The sequence below is a fragment of the Perissodus microlepis genome, chromosome 10, assembly GCF_051167445.1.
Source record: "Perissodus microlepis isolate ML-2025 ecotype Zambia chromosome 10, ASM5116744v1, whole genome shotgun sequence".
Taxonomy (NCBI): Eukaryota; Metazoa; Chordata; class Actinopteri; order Cichliformes; family Cichlidae; genus Perissodus; species Perissodus microlepis.
This window is the reverse complement of record NC_140470.1, coordinates 3,146,636-3,158,616: the sequence shown is the minus strand read 5'-3', so window position 1 is coordinate 3,158,616 and position 11,981 is coordinate 3,146,636. Positions and strand designations below refer to the sequence as shown.

Here is an 11,981-nt window from a genome sequence, read left to right as displayed (position 1 = left end):
CACAGCTGAAATTATCAAGACTCACTGAAGGGGTGTGAAATGTGTCTAAATCTAGGGAACAGAGGCCTGATCGACGATATGTTCTGCAGACTCGTGTCTTTGTTCATAAACAGAAAAATGAAGGTAAGACACAAACGCTTCCTTCAGTTTGACCTCTCAAAGGTCAAGGTCAGTCCAGTCTAACATGTTTTACTTTAACATGAAACGCTGCTATGACCGAGTCTCAAACAACAGAAAATCCAGGGTCTGCTCATCAGCTAACCACTCTGTTTTATGCTGTCGGTGCGTTAAATATCATGAAACGCCTCATTCAGTCAGCTGCATGTTCTTTAGAACCAAACTGGCTGCTCGAACTGATGAATGATACCACACTGAGCTCTCTGCAAGGGAACGAATGAGCTCGACTCCCTAAAATATCAGCCAGCGAGTCCAAACACACTTATTTTTACTAACGGATAAAATGATGTTAACTTTTCTATCAACTTCTTTTGCTCGTTATCACCTTATTAACTGTTCGGGGGTGAGAATGAAGCCTTGTACAAACTCTGGGTAAAGTAGTGTTGAGAAACGAGAACACTGAACGGGAAGTTAAAAGAAAAAGGCGCAGCGGTGTTCCTTCTCCGAGTGGGGGGGCTTCTTCCGTCTCCAGGCGTCTTCAGGAGTTTTTAAGTTTCCTTGGGTTTCCTTTGGGATTGTTTTTACGAGTCCCTGCTCGAGGGGGTGCCGCCTTCACACCAGTGTGATCTCAACCTCCTCTCGCCGCTTCACCTGCCCGCGAGGATGCTGCTTCGGGTGCGGAGGTGCGGCACGTACCTGTAAAAATCCACCGGCTCAGTTAAAATGAAGATAAAAAAAAGTCTGCTGTCATTTACGTCACCACGGAAGGTTTTACTCACGGGTCGGATGGTGCCACCGCCGCTCTCCGGGTATTTGGGGGGTTGGGGGGAGCTTTGTGCTGGACCTGAAGAGGGCAGAGGAGGCAGATTATTATTCACACCGGCCTTTTTTCTTACAGATAACCACTCACAGACAAACCAGAGATTCTTACTGTGAAAGGGGCTTTTGTGTGGAGCCGGCGGCGGTCTGTGGTGTCCGTTGTGATAGGAGGGTGGTCGGCCAATGGGAGAGGCTGTGGCGCTGCAGGGACTCGACACTGGAGAGGACACGGTGGGTCTGAAGGGGGCTGCTGTGGAGAGGTCCCGGCTGGAAGGGACCACGAGGGGAGCGGTCGCACTGAGAGAGTGTGGACGGGGAAGCCTTCAACACAAACAGTGGACAGGTGTGCAAACTTTAATATTTTATATAAAATAAAAAGAAATAAATTATTTAACAACACAGGACTTAGTGTCACAAATAAGTTGCTACAGTAGATTTGTACTGCGCTGATGTAGAGGCAGCTGATCCAGGGGGGGACACAGTGTGTGTGCGTTCAACCAGAAGAACTTTAATTGTGTAGAACATGAAATTTAAGTCAGCGTGAGCCTACCTGTGCGCTGCCGTCTCTTTGCCCATCTCCATTCTCGCTGGTCACGGTGAGATCCTCCACAAGAACTGCGGGGAACACACCAACAACGCTGTTAAACTCGCCCTCCCAGAAGCCATCGTCCTCGTGGGTCTCTCTGCTCAGGATGCGGATGATGGCGCCTTCTGGGAACGACAGCTCATCTTCCGTTTGTCCCGCGTAGTCGTACAAAGCCTTTGCGAATGAAACTGCAACACAGACAGTGGCAACGAGGGTATTAAACAAAGCAGGAAATCAAAACTCCGATATTATCTGGTGGAGGCGGATCTCACCACTGGAGTCTCCGTTGACGGAGCCGGTTGGGAGTTCGGTTTCAGGTTCAGTGGAGTTGCTGGAGGAATGGGATCGGGCGTCCAGCGCGGCCAGCGACTGCAGCATGCTCAGCAGGCTGTTGGAGGAGGGCAGCTGCAGGTATTTCTCTGGGACGTAGCCCACCTGTCCGCTACGGTTTCTGGCCTGGAAACACAGACAATGCACACAGACATCACAGCACTAAAACAGGTCTATATAAATGATATTGCTCACATTTTTATGTATGATTATATTCATTAAAATAAATACCCCATTAAAACACTATATCTGTATATGAAAAGATAATCACCTAAGTAAATATACATCAAATATTGGCTCAACATGTGGAACATTTGCACAATGGCTCACAGGAAAGCCAGACTTACACAATAAACCAAAGTAAAACAGCAACAATGCACAATGTTCCTTCAGGGAAATGATCTGAAAACAACCACACACAAAGTACACAATGACTACACACCAGCAGCTCTGCAGAGGCGTTTATAAAAGAATGACTTCACACAATGATGGGAGCATCCACAGCTGACATTTCTACATTTAAGTGTACACCACTGACCACCCGAAAAATGTCCTCAAAGACTTCTCAAATTTTCTCCCAAAGGTCCAGGAGCAACTTTGTAACAGTCTGTGACAAACAAAGTGAAAATGATAACTAAGTAGCTGGGAGATCATCAAATTAACATTTTATATCCATGACCAGGTCACTCCGCAGATCTAAAACTGATCAAGAGTCCACGAACCGCTGTTAAAAAGCAGAAGCTGACAAACTGTGATCAAACCGCAGCGCTGCTGAGGCAGGATTGGATCACCATCAATCAGGATTTGGCCCAGATTTTCAGTAGCTGCACTTAAGGTATGAATTTAAAAACTGCCTCATTCATGAATTATTGCATTCACAAACTTGGGTGCCATGCCCGCCCACCTGCCTGCCCGGCTGGGTGACGAGAATCTCCCATCAGCCCTTCATGGCTGCGGGGCCAAAAAAAGAAGCAGAGAACTGTGTATTTGTACATTTTTTGATTTGTCTTTATGTTCAGCAGAGCTTCTACCACCCAGGCCAACCTGACCTGCCTCAATGCACCGCACACATTTTAGTTGAATTATTCTAATTCCTGAAGCCACATCAGTCCAACTGATCGCAGAGAAACACTAAAACGTCCAGTAGATAGTCTGTACCGGTGCGAGGTCTTATAAAAACTGAAACTAAATGTTTGTCAAACAGTCTAAGAGCCAGAGAGTGAACTAATAAACAAAACAACCAACCCTCAAACATGAGAGTGCTTCTGCTACACAACTGTGTTTGTGTTATTATTGTACCTTGACCCAGTCCTCCATGTCGCCATCATCGATGACCTCCAAGATTTCCTGCTCCTCGATGGTCAGCTCGTCCGGCTGAGAAGCCTGCAGACAGACAAACACGTTAATTCAAATTAAAGCTGCGATGTAACAGTTTAACCATCTTCATTTCACCCGTGATGTATATTTTTCAAATACCGCCACACTGGTGAATGGACAAAAATGCTCACTGTGGCTTCAATAACATCAGCCAGAACACTGAAGAAAACACTGAGACCATGCCTGCATTAATACCACACTTTACTCAGGACTCTGTTAATATAAAACAACTAATTCTCCAAAGCAGCACAAAACTCACACTTACTCTAGAATTTCTGTACAAATTCAGAGAGCAGGTGTTTGGACACAGAATCATTAGTGCCACAAAGTTTGGGAAAGTAAATCCAAGTGGGGGTTAAACACAACTGGAACTGATTAAAAACAGCCAAAACAAAAAGTGGCTTTACTTCAAAGTCAGAAGTATAATTGGTGACATGTTAAAGATCCACGTCCAATCCAAATATTTCAATCATGTGTGGAGAGGTTAACCGTATTTACATCTTAATAGATTTTATGACGACATCCATCCAGCAGGGATGGAGGAAATCCCAGCCAGCTTTGTAGGCTAACACAGAGAGCATCCACATTATAATGCACCACACAGACGGCAGACTTCAACCACACTTTTAGAAAATATAACAGGAATGAACACTCAGCCATCGAGTCTCCAGCTGTCTGTGTCAGTAACAGAAGCTTTAATCTAACAAGTTTGTATTTTACTGAAGGAGGAACCTGGAGAGAACCACAGAGGCACAGGAGAACATGACAAGACACTTAAAAAGATTTAAATATTAATCATATAATTACCAGAAAATATGGTTAAACCTACAGAATCTTAACCCTTGTGCTCCCCTTCGGGGCAGCCCCAGACCCCGGGGGTCCCAAAGTACCCCACCCTCAGTAGAGACAGGTGAATGAAAATGAAAAAAACAGAACGATCATTTGGGGTCGAAGAGTGCCCCAGAGCGATTCTAATGGGTTCGTCAGGGGATCGGGAAAGAAAACGTAGCACTTGGGGGCCACGCACAGAAGCTGCTGCGGCAGCGTGGGGGTCATTGATACCCCAGTACATAAAAATGAAGCATAATCACAATAATGATAATAATGATGATAATAATAATAATAATAATAATAATGAGGAGAAGAAGACAGAACACAGACGCTTCTGAGTTTTATTTTATTTTATTTGAAATTACACTCACGATACAACTGAGGCAATCTGGAAGGCCATACCTTTTAGGGACATGCGCAATAGGGAGGGTGCGTTTTTAAAATGCCCCCCCCCCCCGGGGCTGTATTTTTGATTACAATATCAACAAACTGTCCGTGTTTCAGGTGCTCGGTGCTGTACAGCGCCTTCGGTGGCTGTGAATACATGATCAGGAGACGTTGAATGGAAGGAATGAAACGCGGCGTGAGGAGTCTTTTCCTGATGCTGTAATAATGTTCAGCGTAAAAGTCATCCTCCAAGTGTCACAGCGGGATGGAACGGACACACGCGCAGGCTCTGAGTTGGGAAACACAAGAATCTTTATTACAGCACACCAGGTGATCTATTTACAGAGGTGAGGGGGAAGCCGGGCTCCGGGGGTCCACACACAAAGGGAAAAGACGCTGAAAGTCCACACGCACTCCGTCCACTCCTCACGCTCCTCTCCACACTCCACAGAAAACACGATGACGTACTCCACTCCTCGCACACTCAATCACTCAGGAAACACAGGGGTTGGTCCAGGGAATGCGGGTCGGCAACCGTCCAGCCACGAGAAACACAGAGCTGCCGTCTTATAAAGGAGCTGGAACACTCTCGTAACGAGCCACAGGTGCGTGATGGCGACCAGGTGCGTGGACCAAGGGCAGAAGCCCACAGGTGAGCTCCGCCCTGACAGAGGGAGGAGGGAAAGAGAGGAAGGGAGAGAGCAGGAACAAAATGAAAAACATATGTAGCCATACTGAGCCGACCGGGTAGGCACAGGGACCCTGACACCAAGACTCGCAGACACTCGTGTTGTCTCTGGCTGGGGTGATTGGTCTTGCACCCGTTGCATGCTTCGGTGCGGTACTCGTTGATCACTAGGTCGAGTAGGTGATACACCTACGCAGTTTTCACGGTATCGACGAGTAAAGAAGACGCCCAACCGTCAAGCTCGGCGTCTTTAACTGAGAATATCCAAGGGCTCCACCGAGCCCCATGAGAACATAAGATGTAAAGTACGCTCCTGTGCCAAATAATCCCAGGGAAGCGAGGCGGAAGAATTTACACCGCTCCTTCAATTCGATCCTCTCCTCTTCTTCCCTTTTTCTTTGTTCTTCCTCCTTTCTCCTCTTCAGCCTTTCTCCTTCGAGTTTCTTCTGGGCCGCCTTATACATCTCGTTTGTGTAGTGGTTTCCTCCATTGAAATCCACCATTTCATCGATCACAGCTGTCGATCACAGCGATATTTCTTCCGTCTTCGCCCTCTGCCTCTTTTCTGAGACAGCCGTCGGTGACAGACTCAGGCAAAACGTCTTCTTTGAAAGCGTTCGCATCCCCCAGGATGGTGTTTCCGGATGCACTCTTTCCCGATCCTGTTTTACCGACCAGAAGGAGTCTCAGTTCTTCACGGGTCGCAGAGCCTGCGGGGTTGGGGAAATGATAGTAACATTTGAATCATTCTAGAAAAAAAAAAAACATAAAACACTACGTTACACTAGGCTATTCTTTTGTTATCTTTGTATTGATGTTGACAGCAAGCAGTTTGTCCAAATAAAGCGAGTACCACAAGCAGCACACAACCCTGGGATTGCACTTTACCTTTGTATCGATGTTGACAGCGAGCAGTTTGCCCACATAACGCCAGTAGCACAAGCAGCACACATCCCTGGATCCGGCCTTTGGTCGCCAACATTTTCAGTAAGCTAAGAAAAGAAGAAATAAAAAAGAGGTGAAATTAAGGCACATTCAAGGAAAGTATTTCAGATCAGATTAGCAAGTTAAACCACACTGAAAATACACGTTGAATAAACCATGGCCCCAAACTGGTCGGTTGTCCCATGTGTTTCCCACGTAGCTGCTCCGGGCGCACACACAATGAGCCCTGGTTTCGCGACGCAGGCGTAGCAACAACCTCCTTCTACTCCTCACTGCCTCGTGTGTGTGTGTGTGTGTGTAGGAGGTACTGGGTTCCTCACAGACGGTGGGGTTCTCAAAACCCACCCTCCCCAAAGCTAAGGGCTCGCCAGCGAGGCGCGTGAGAGCGAGGAAAATGTTTTAAAAAAGGGAAAGGAGGATGAGGAGACACTGAGGGTCCGAGGTCTAAACGGAAGGCTGTGTTCAGGTAACCCGCCCTCCGCAGACCTAAGCGTACGCTAGCGAGGCTCTTGAGAACGATGTAGAGGGAGCAAGGATGAGGAGGAGGCAAGGAGTGTCTGAAGTCCAAACGGAGGGCGGTGTTCGCGTAATAGGCAGGCCACATAGCTGGTCTTTCACTAGCGAGGCAGATGAGAACGAAGGCGAGGGAGCAAGAAGGACGAGGGGCATGGAGAGCCCCAGGTCCAACTGGAGGGTGGTGTTCACATAATAGGCAGGCCAAGCAGCTGCTCTTTCACTAGCGAGGCGCTTGAGAACGATGTAGAGGGAGTAAGGAGTACGAGGAGCAACGGAGAGCCCGAGGTCCAACTGGAGGGTGGTGTTCGCGTAATAGGAAGGCCAAACAGCTTCTCTTTCACTAGCGAGGAGCATGAGAGCGATGAAGAGGGAGCAAGGAGGACGAGGAGGCATGGAGAGCCCGAGGTCCAACTGGAGGGTGGTGTTTGCGTAATAGGCAGGCCACACAGCTGCTTTTTCACTAGCGAGGCGCATGACAACGAAGGAGAAGGAGCAAGGAGGACGAGGAGCAACGGAGAGCCCGAGGTCCTCACCGAAGGGGATGTTCGCGAAACCGGCCCTCCACAGACCTAAGCGTACGCTAGCGAGGAGCATAAACAGAGGGTGGTGTTCGCGTAATAGGAAGGCCAAACAGCTGCGCTTTCACTAGCGAGGCACTTGAGAACGATGTAGAGGGAGCAAGGAGTACGAGGAGCAACGCAGAGCCCGAGGTCCAACTGGAGGGCGGTGTTCACGTAATAGGAAGGCCAAACAGCTTCTCTTTCACTAGCGAGGCGCATGACAACGGTAGAGAAGGAGCAAGGAGGACAAGGAGCAATGGAGAGCCCGAGGTCCTCACCGAAGGGGGTGTTCGCGAAACTGGCCCTCCACAGACCTAAGCATACACTAGCGAGGAGCATAAACGGAGGGCGGTGTTCGCGTAATAGGCAGGCCAAGCAGCTGCGCTTTCAGTAGCGAGGCACTTGAGAGCAATGTAGAGGGGGCAAGGAAGACAGGGAGCAACGGAGATCCCAAGGTCCTCACCGAAGGGGGTGTTCGCGAAACCCGCCTTCCGCAGACCTATGTGTACGCTAGCGAGGAGCATGAGAACGATGCAAAGGGAGCATAGATGAGGAGGAGACAAGGAGTGTCTGAAGTCCAAACAGAGAGTGGTGTTCGCGTAATAGGCAGGCCAAGCAGCTGCTCTTTCACTAGCGAGGCGCAGGAGAACGATGGAGAAGGAGCAAGGAGGACGAGGAGCAACGGAGAGCTCGATGTCCTCACCGATGGCGGTTTTCGCAAAACCCACCCTCTGCAAACCTAAGCGTACTCTAGCGAGGAGCGTGACAAGGATGTAGAGGGAGCAAGGAGGACGAGGAGGCTCGGAGAGCCTGAGGTCCAACTGGAGGGCGGTGTTCGCGTAATAGGCAGGCCAAGCAGCTGCTCTTTCACTAGCGAGGCGCAGGAGAACGATGGAGAAGGAGCAAGGAAGACGAGGAGCAACGGAGAGCCCGTGGTCCTCACTTAGGCCCATTTACGCGTAACCCAAGGCCCATCCGGCAAAGCGCTCACCTGCGAGAAGCACGAGAACGGAGCAGAAGGAGGTCGCAGGACGGGGAGGCAGGGAGAGTCCGAAGTCCTCACTTAGGCCGGTTTATGCGAGCACTGCCGAGAAGGAGACATTGATGATGACGATGATGATGAGGTGAAGTTGAGAGTTGTTTGCTCCGGCGGTTCGGGGTCCCTCCAGACCCCAGTGTTTGCCATCGTAACTTACGAATGTGCATTGGGGTTGCGAAATACCCCATCGCAATTACAAAGGGGTCACAGTGTACCCACGGAGCAGAGAGTACCCCCGGTCCTCATGAAGGCCGGTTTACGCGTAACTTGGGGCCCACCCGGCTAAGCGCTTGCCTGCGAGGAGCAGGAGAATGGAGCAGGAGGTAGGAAGGCGGCAGGGAGAGTCTGAGGCCCTCAAGGAGGGCGGTTTACGCGAACTCTGCCCTCTGTAAAGCCAAGCGTCCAACAGCGAAGCCCAGGAGAACTGAGGAGAGGGCCGGTTTACGTGAAGACTACCCTCTGTAAAGCTGAGCGTTTGCAAGCGCAGGGTAGAAGGACCAAGGAGAAAGAGGAAGGAGACGATGATGATGATGATGTGAAGTTGAGAGATGTTTGCTCCGGTGGTTCGGGGTCCCTCGAGACCCCAGTATTTGCCATCGTAACTTACGAATGTGGTGTGGGGTGGCGAAATACCCCATCATGATCACTAAGGGGTCACAGAGTACCCACGGAGCACGGAGCTCCCGCGGTCCCCACTTGGGCCGGTTTACGCGTAACCCGGGGCCCATCCGGCTAAGCGCTCGCCTACGGGGAGCAGGAGAACGGGGGAGAAGGAGGAAGGAGGTCGAGGAGGAATGGAGAGTCCGAGGTCCTCACTGAGGCCAAATTCCAGTTTAATGGAAAAAAGTGACACATCAGTGCATTTTGTACACTTCCTGCAAAGATTTTCCAGGGATTGTGTGAGTAAGGGGTGACAAACCACATCAGAATAACTCCAAACCCAAACACAGACATAACACGCACGTTTAGATTCAGAGACTTAAACTTCCCAGAGGATTTCCTTCTCTTTGCAGAACGTCACACTCATCATGTCCAAAGGGTCATTTTGACTCCTCTGGAATTGTAAAAACTGTTAAATTAAAATCCCATGATCATCATATTTCATGACTTTTCCTTATATGGGTTTATTCATTATATAGTGAAAGCAAAAGCAACAAAAATGACCACCACTCATACCTTTAACTGCTGAGGATATCATTTTGATAGGCATAGAAATTTATGTCAATGCCAATTTTATTTATATATATATATATATATATTTTATTTAAATGAGCATCTTCTGAAGGATGTCTGAGCTCTGCCTTAGAAACATGATGAAGAGCTGAGTTATTTGGAAAGCTACTCGTTTACACCGAAAGGCACCAGAGTGGCGGCTCACTGTTCTCCAGGAAGAGCAGGAGTAGGTGGCTGGGGAGGGGGACGTCTGGGCATCATGACCGGACTCAGATAAGCAGCAGAAAATAGATGGAAGGAAATCAGGTTTAGTAATATCAGTTTTATATTCTTTAATCTTGTACACCGTATAAATGCCTCACATTTTAATCAGGCTTCCTGTAGAAAGAAGATGCTGCTGCGTCTCTGCTCACATGGAGAGGCAGAGGTTGAGGTTGTGTGTGAGAAATATATTACTATGAATTACTAGGCTAACAATTACACCAAACTGCCAGGCTTGACACCATCTGAAAAGTAAAATGAGCATAAAATGAGCAGCTTACCCAACCCAACCCAAGTTAAATAGTATCCCACAAGTAGCTCATTTTACTTTTGCTCCCCCAACTTATTTAATCAACCAGCTTAATCAAACAATTAAGCTCTCTCTTTCATAGATATAAATAACTGCTGCTAGCTATGATGTTTAAGGAGTGAATAGTGAACTTCTTTTAATGGTGTGTTTAATTAATTTTATTTAATAACTTGTGACCTTTGAGTCCCTTCCTTGCAAGAATTATGGCCAATGACGGAAATGTATGTATTACATTTAAGATTGGAAAACAATGTCAATGCCACAAACGTGAGCTGCCATATACATCTGTGAGTTAATCTGCACAACCGTGTGCACATGTGCTCTGTGCATGTACACACACAAAGAATTGACCTTTGTTCCTTAAATTTGTAGCATTGCCTCTGTGCTGACTGATGGTGCTCAGTAGCTTTTGCTTCTTGCTTTTAAATCAGATGTCACTCTCAACATAAACACAAGCTACAGCAGCCAAGCAGTCTTAGCTGAGGAAACAAAGATACATTTCCTCATTTAATGTAAATATTGTGGTGATGTTATGTTATATTAGGCAGGCAGCTGCCCAAATAACACCGTGACAATCAAAAGTATATCTGTTTTGAACGCCTCAGCTGGAAAAAATTCAAAATGGTTTATAAAGTTGGCCACAGGTCTGTATGTAAATGGGAGTTAAAACATTGCTTCATATTTTGATATGTATGATGTTAGTGTTTCTAAAATACTAAAAAATGTGTTTATTAACAAAGTAAACTAAAAATAGACATTATTAAATTTTATACTTTTAACTACTGAATTGAACATAATATGAAATAATGTGTTTCCACTGTGGGAATGATGGCTCCAATGACAAATAACTTTCAGATTAGTAAAGCTATATTTTTAATTTTTCTAGTTTTCCATTTCTATTTAGATGATTTATATTTATATTTATATTTAAAATGAACAGGATCATAACAAAATAACACCACTGCAAGTGTAACAAAAATATGTTGAAATCAAATGGTATGTTATTTGAAATCAATATGAAACAATGACACATGCATTTTATCCAATTTTTTTTATTTATTTAATTTTTCCCAATTGTCCAAATTAGTCTGTGATTGGCCTTATTGTCCAACAAATCATATTTATATACAAATATATGTGACTCTCAAATATGATTTAAATGGATCATTCCTCACTTGATGACGAATTATCCATTTAAATATTTGCAGAGTCCTAAACTTGATGCCAGTGAACTTATAAGCGGTTGGTTTAAAAAAAAAAAAGCCCAAAAAAATCCCCTATGAGCAAGCACTTGGCGACGGTGGGGAGGAAAAACTCCCTTTTAACGGGGAGAAACCTCCGACAGAACCAGACTCAGGAAGGGGCGGCCATCTGTCGCTGCCGAGTGGGCTTAAAATGTTCACTGTCCATCCTCCTTCTGACAGGAACTTCCTACAGACCAGGTTTGAATGATGCCTGAGTGGACATACAAAACTCACAAGTTCCTGGCTCTCACGGCTCCTATGCAGAGGGTTAGTCGAAGAAGGAGGGGCATCGCGAGGGGCGTCGGGGGACGGGGGACTGTGCCTCACTGCCCTCCCCTTCTCCTAGAAACCCGTCTTCAACCGAGTCGAGAGAGCCGGGAACTTGTGAGGTGTGCATGTCCTGGTGAGCCTCCACCTTTTATAGGTGGGTGCAGCCTCGACTGTACAGAGACAGACCAGACCAGCTGCACCACACAGACACTTCAAACCTCATCTGAGGACAAAAAACATATATATACATACATATATATATATATATCTTACTATTAAAAAAAGTAATAAAGTTAGGGTTCCTTTACAATGTCAGAAGGAGGGAGGCACTAAGGCACCGCCTTCCGCCCCTCGACGCCCTCGCGGTGCCCCCTCCTTCTGACAGGAACTTCCTACAGACCAGGTTTGAATGATGCCTGAGTGGACATACAAAACTCACAAGTTCCTGGCTCTCACGGCTCCTATGCAGAGGGTTAGTCAAAGAAGGAGGGGCATCGCGAGGGGCGTCGAGGGACGGGGGACTGTGCC

The 11,981-nt window shown here is 47.2% G+C and overlaps 1 protein-coding gene across 1 annotated transcript; it reads right to left on the bottom strand.

Annotated features, from left to right (window-relative positions):
* Window positions 1–745: 745 nt before the first annotated feature.
* Window positions 746–3,266, bottom strand: LOC146378614 (F-BAR and double SH3 domains protein 2-like). The gene is made up of 6 exons (XM_084941620.1): window positions 3,152–3,266; window positions 1,795–1,978; window positions 1,487–1,710; window positions 1,049–1,257; window positions 897–961; window positions 746–813 (listed from the first exon to the last, which is right to left on the bottom strand). Exons 1-6 carry the CDS (start codon window positions 3,167–3,169, stop codon window positions 746–748), a joined length of 768 nt encoding a protein of 255 aa, XP_084797746.1. The 5' UTR covers window positions 3,170–3,266.
* Between the last annotated feature and the right edge of the window lie 8,715 nt (window positions 3,267–11,981).

Bases quoted from the DNA above. Each gene is read 5' to 3' on its own strand.
- LOC146378614 (XM_084941620.1), bottom strand. The intron at 1,711-1,794 runs GTGAGATCCGCC...TCTGTGTTGCAG, and splicing joins CGTCAACGGAGACTCCAGTG to TTTCATTCGCAAAGGCTTTG. The intron at 962-1,048 runs GTAAGAATCTCT...TGCCCTCTTCAG, and splicing joins ACACAAAAGCCCCTTTCACA to GTCCAGCACAAAGCTCCCCC.